Consider the following 6,450-nt stretch of genomic DNA (forward strand, 5'->3'; position numbering starts at 1 on the left):
CCCCCCCCCCCCCCTTCTCTCTCTCTCTCTATATATATATATATATATATATATAACTCTCCTTTCCTGCATGTATTAATTTTTTACACTAGCTGGCCTGAATCTTATCATCATAATATCAAAGACATGACCTATCTCTTTTTTCTCTGATCTCCTACTATCCCAGTACCCTATTTTCACTAGGTTTTTGTTCTCTTCCTGTGTGGGTCCTTCAATCATTTCTTACTGCCATTTTCGTATATCCTGTCCATGCACCTCCTACGCTCTCAAGCTAACCAATCCAACATATTACATATATATAGAAAATGGATGGTAGGGTATAATATAATTTCTATCAAAGTATTTAATTTGTATTGAAGAAAAAAAATGAGTATAAAATGAGAATTCATGATATATATATATATATATATATATATATATATATAATATATATATATATATTACTTAAAACGTAATTTGATTTTTCTTGCTTTCATGTTAGAACATGAAACCATGCGAACAACCGCATAAATATATATTTTATGACATGAATAGACACTAATTACATCAGGCATTGCCTAAATGACACTAGAAACCCTGGGATTAATTAGTGTGCACTCATGTAGTTGTTAGCATGGTTTCACATTAAGCATGGTTCTCATTTCAAGGCAACTATATATATATATATATGGTTAGGTTCCCGTGTGGACAATGCTTCTCATGCAGTGACCCACCATTAAGCACCACAAAGTGTTCAAAAATTCACCATTAGATATTGTTTGATGTAGTGTATTTTCGAACAATGTGTGGTGCATTTTTGCAGACAGTGTGGTGAATCCACACAGGCTATAAGAGAGCATTGTTCTCATTTGAACGAGTATATTATATTGGTCTCTAAGTGAAACGGTGCTCTCTATTTAGGGTGTGGGATAGAAGGGTAAACTTACCAATTGAGCTGCGCCATTCCAGTTACCATTGGCTCCTTCTCCAACGCTGATAACATCCACCGTGGCTGCCTTTGAGATCATGCACGGGAACATTTCTTTCCATTGATTCTACAACGTAAATGAAACGAAACAAACCATCAAAATAACTGGCATGGGGAGACAGCCGTACTAAGCGGGCCTGGTGGTAACATAGTTTAGTAGATCGATCTTATCTTACTGCGTCCATGAAACTTTGAACGAGGCGATGAAGCTCCATGAACACAATCCCTGTGTCTCTGGAGGCCTCGATGGACCTCTTAGGCAGAGCTGCAGTGGGTGCAGATTTGTCGACGGAAAAGGCCTTCACATATTCGTCGTAATTAAGAATCTCCCGACCGGTCTCAAAGCTTCTTATCCACAATGGTGCCCCCGAAGAGGCCATCTTTTTCAGCTCTTCCAGGGCGACGTTAACGACGTCCATTATCCGAGATTTTTCCAGGCCGAAAATGCCGGTGTAGAAATCCAGTGCACTCCTGCTCTCTTGCTCGTTCCCTCCTGAACATGATGAGTTGTTTGGCGATGTTCCTGCTGGGTATTTTCCCACCGCCGCCCGGAGCTTCTCAACCTGCATACACATATATATTATATTATGTTTATTCATCTCACTCTTCTCTCTTTTAATATTAGTAAATATAATATATATATATATATATATATATATATATATATATATATATATATATATATATATATATTTGCTTACTACTGACTTTACAATGTAGTATATGTTAAAATTTATATATTTTAAAATACATTAAAGCTACTATTAAACACAAAAGAGTAATTTAAAAATTATATTTGATGATACCTAAAAAAACCTGTGGAGAAGCAATTATTTTCCACTAATCAAACACTAGTGCTAGAAAAAATGCTACTTCCTTTTGTTCAAATTTATGTGTTAGCTGCTAAAGATCTTGTGTTCAAGAGACATATACAACTGTGGCTTTCCCAAATGAAAGGTCACAGGTTAATACTTGTAACAGAGTAAATAGTATTTAAAAAATTGTGTGTTAGGTTGAATTAATAATGTTTGACTTAAGTTATTTATTATAATATTTAATAGTAGTTTGGTCAAAAATGATTTGTGAAGAGTATAGATAAACTGAGACAAAGAGAGTACTTGTCTCAATTTTGAATTTTGTCCAAAATAATATACTTTATAATAATATTTAAATTGTTGAATGACATAATTATAAGTTAATTAGCTAAAAATTTTACTTAAGGCGCAATTTTCTAGACAAGATTTAGGTAAAGTAGCATATACACTATATAGTCCTTTGTGTCCTAAAAAAACATCATTTTGGTATCTATGTACCACTAATTGCCATCTTGACTAATTTAACCATGAGGCTAACTTTTGTACACTATTTTATTATGAGAAATTCTACAAAGTCAAATATTAAGAATATTGAATACTACAAGTATGAAACAATGACATTTTAAAAATAAAAGAAAATAACAATTTTATTTTCACTATAGACAAAAATGTCACCCTTCTTTCTATTTTATAATGGTAAACAATCTTATTAATTATTCTGCATTATAAAACTTTTAATTCGATTATATATTTAGGTCAAAAAACACATTCTCCTTGTTTCTTTAAAACACATCATTTTGGTATATGTGCAACACTAACTACTATCTTGACTAATTTAACTAACCATGAGGCTAACTTTTGTATACTATTTTTATTATGTGAATTTTTACAAAGTCATATATTAAGAAAGTTGAATACTGACAATAAGTACAAAATCGCATGCATGTCATGTGTTAATTTAAAAATTTATGTGTTTGTGTTTTTTAACGTATGGTTGAAAAAAAACTTACGACTATTATAGTATCCGACATGCAGCCAAGATGTTCATTAGAATAATATATCGTAATTTTTAAACTATAATTACTGCATTATATATATAAGGCGTTTAAGTCATGACGATGAATAATATAGTTAATTAATTTAATGATGGTTTGAAACAAACCTCAGCTCGGAGTCTGGCATTTTCAATCCGGAGCTGCTGTTCTCCTCCGGTGCCGGCGACCATGGGGTCTTTGCCGGCGGGGCTGCTGGCAAATCCACAATTAGGACAACAATTATTCTTAATGGTCTCCCTTAATTCCTTGTTTTGGTCCCGGAGTTTCTCTATCTCGGATTTCAACAAGGAATTTTCATGGCGTTCCTGTATGGCCTGCCACCAGTAATCATAATATACATGTATTATCACAGTTGTACCAATATAATGCAGCCAAACAAGGTCTTAAATTGCATAACAACAACTTGTTCCCTGGGGTACGACTGCCGCAATTATTTTCGCATCCAAGAAAATGTTCAGTAAAGCCCAGTAGTTGTGCAGACACAAAATGACGAGGATTAATCAATTACTATATATGTAATTGTCGGTCGAGCGTAATTAGCTCAATCAAATCCCAACCACTAATATATATGCAACTCAAATATTTTAATAGCAAAATCAAAATCTAAATTCGATATATTCTGTTTCAACTAAAAATTTATACTGCATTTGGTATATTATATGTTCAACCGTACCTTGATTTGTGTCCGTCGATTTTGGAACCAGAACTTGACTTGCCTTGGATGAAGGCCTAGTTGCTTGCTCAGTTGTTGCCTTTGTTTTTCATCTGGATGAGGGGACTCTTTGAATAGCCTGAAAAGCGGGTAAACATTGAATTACTAATACAATCTGCTAATCGTTAAGAAAATATTTATTTTTAATTTTTCATTCGGAGATCAGAGTGTTGTTTAATTTCATGTATCTTTTTCTATTTTCAACATAATAAAGCTATATATAATACTTTAGGAGGAAGAATTAAACCAAAAATCCAAATTAAGTGTAATTAAGTAGTTCATGCATGTCATTAGAAGTAGTAGAATAAATTAAATCCCTTGGTGCAATTGTTTTTTTAATTTGATTTTCTTAAGTCTTCGTGTTCATGGCAAAGTCAGAACTCAGAAGTAAACTGTCAAGGAGGAATCGTACTACCAAATCCACTTAAAAAACTATTTACTTTATTAGTAGTTTAATTAGGGATAATCGTGTTGTATAAAGGAGTAATTAATTAATTAAATGCATGCACGGTCATGTAATCTCATGACCGACATGATATCCGAGGAATGTGTTATGTAATGAGTGTAAAACCTAATATTCGGGGAAATTTTTATTTTTATTTTTGAAATTTCCTGTTTCTGTAAAAAAAAACCTTAAAAGAGATGAAAAGGAGATAGATAACGGAAAATTGAGTACATACGCTTCCATTTCTCTAATTTGCTCGGCGGTGTGCCTGTGATATTTTTTCCTCTTTTTCTTCTTGGCGTTATCGTCGTCTTCATCGTTGTAATTATCGTCGTGCTCCCTATCGCCGTCGAAATCATCGTCGGAGCGCGATCTGGCGGGGCCGGAATTCTCGCTGCTAATCTCCACCGTCTCTTCTCGCCGTCCTCCGGCGCTCCCTTCCTCCGCCGTCTCCGCGTCGGCGGCGTTCCCGGCCCTTGCCGCCGCCGCATCTCGGAATATCCCGGCCTTAAATCCAGACGCGAAAAAAGTAGAATCGAGAGCGGATTAAATTAAAACACAGAAGATAAGAAATGAATCGGAGAATTGAATTGGAGTTGAAGAAGGAGACTTACGAGACTGAGGGAGAGAGCCGGAGAGGGAAAGGAGTCGGCGGGGCGAGAAGCGGGGGGGTTATTCGACATTTCCACAACTCCCATGGCAGTTAAGGTGTGAGAAATGGCGTTAGTTTTAATTTATGGAGAAGGAAGACATGTTGGATTTGAAGGAAGGAAAGCGTTGCGTGAGTGAGTGGAGCGAGGAGGCAGTAGTAGGAGTAGTGGGGGGTAGGGTAGGGGTGGGGTATGCTTGATTTAAGGATATAAAACAATCAAATGAAGAACTGATGGAGATGGATAGGGCGGTTTAAGAGAGAGAGAGAGAGGGCTGCTTCGCCGTGTGGGGGCTGGTAGGAGTTGACCGTTAGATATGAGGGAGAAGGGTTTAAGCTTTTGGACTCAACTAACTTTATTCGTTTCAACTGTTCAACCCTTCAACTTCCTAAAATGTATATCGTTTATTTGGCTGCGCAACACCTAAATTTCGCTACTTGTGTCAATAATCCAAATAACTACTCTCTGTTACAATGGAGTATCTGTTCATAGTTACTTTCACAACCTACTGAAGTAGTAGAGCTCTCATAATCCATGTGAGAGTGTTAATCGGGACACCGGGTGCCACTTAACCAAAGTATATTTACAAAAAAAAAATTGTTTTTTTCTACTTAATTTTCTCTTATAATGCCATTTATATTTATTAGGTGTGATGAATTGATTGGTCTACACATTTTTAATTAAATACTAAATAATTTAATTAAATAGTGTTGAATCATACATTTATGTTTGTATATTATATACTTGAGCAGACGCATTAATACCAAATTGAAGCATGTGTTTCATCTCAACTAAAAGTCTAAACTGATAGTTGGATTGTATGTTTATGTTTGTATATTATATTAATATTTTGTAATATTATATTAATATTTTGTACGCGCTATTCGTAAAAAATCTTGCCCAATATTAAAATATTAATAAATAAAAACAATTAAAATTTATAATTTGAATTATATATACACAAATAATATATGTATTTTATACTTATATAATAATTTTAATAAAATGATAATTAAAGAATAGGAAAAAGATATGATAGATATAGGTGTATTGTAATAATGATGGAATTAAAAAGTAACGGTGTAAGGGTAGTTTTGTATAACAATAATGTAGTAGAGACAATTTTGTCTAATAGCATTGAAGTGTACAACATTTAAAGTAAAATGTATACATTTATTAGCATACAAAAAGAGGGACATAAATCAAGGATATAACCTTGATTGAATTTTTTTTTAAAAAAAAATTGATTGAAACTTATTATGTTTTTAAATTAGATATATGATCAACATCTCGATCATGTATAAGACATCACGAAAATTTTACAATAATTTTTTTTGTTTGATAAAAAGAGATAATGCCGACATTTTTGTAACGTGATTTGTTTTTATTTGATTTCCTCAATCAAGTTAACATGATCAAAATACTTTACTTTTTTTTTTTTGAAATAAAAAATACTTTACTTTTTCATTTAAAAATGGTGTTGTAAAAGATATTATAAAATTTTCTATAATTTGTTTTAACTACGTTGGTCAAAAGTCTTAATTATTTTAGTAAACTATATACTTACAAACTTGGGGATACTTTCTACACTATTAACTAATTGTCTAAATTAAATTTTGAAAAATAAACCTGACCTAACTTACATGACACGCCATATAGTCTTTTAATTATAATACATCCTACCATTAATGTTTCAAATAAAGTTAATGGAGCGTGTCAAACAGTTAAAACTTAAAAGTTGACACAAAATGTTATTTACCAAATAAGTCATTATAAAAAACGAGAAAGAGGAAAGGAGTTATGTAA

The 6,450-nt window shown here is 33.1% G+C and overlaps 1 protein-coding gene across 1 annotated transcript in view; it reads right to left on the bottom strand.

Annotated features, from left to right (window-relative positions):
• LOC116022548 (homeobox-leucine zipper protein GLABRA 2) overlaps positions 1 to 4,819 on the bottom strand; it is a 9,030-nt gene extending 4,211 nt beyond the window's left edge. The window contains exons 1-6 of the mRNA XM_031263296.1: positions 4,609 to 4,819; positions 4,230 to 4,501; positions 3,511 to 3,628; positions 2,945 to 3,151; positions 1,144 to 1,530; positions 927 to 1,034 (exon numbers count right to left, since the gene is read on the bottom strand). Coding sequence (XP_031119156.1) covers positions 927 to 1,034; positions 1,144 to 1,530; positions 2,945 to 3,151; positions 3,511 to 3,628; positions 4,230 to 4,501; positions 4,609 to 4,692 — 1,176 coding nt within the window. The 5' untranslated portion in view covers positions 4,693 to 4,819. The remainder of the gene's footprint in view (positions 1 to 926; positions 1,035 to 1,143; positions 1,531 to 2,944; positions 3,152 to 3,510; positions 3,629 to 4,229; positions 4,502 to 4,608) is intronic.
• Positions 4,820 to 6,450: the final 1,631 nt, after the last annotated feature.

Source organism: Ipomoea triloba, chromosome 6, assembly GCF_003576645.1.
Source record: "Ipomoea triloba cultivar NCNSP0323 chromosome 6, ASM357664v1".
NCBI lineage: Eukaryota > Viridiplantae > Streptophyta > Magnoliopsida > Solanales > Convolvulaceae > Ipomoea > Ipomoea triloba.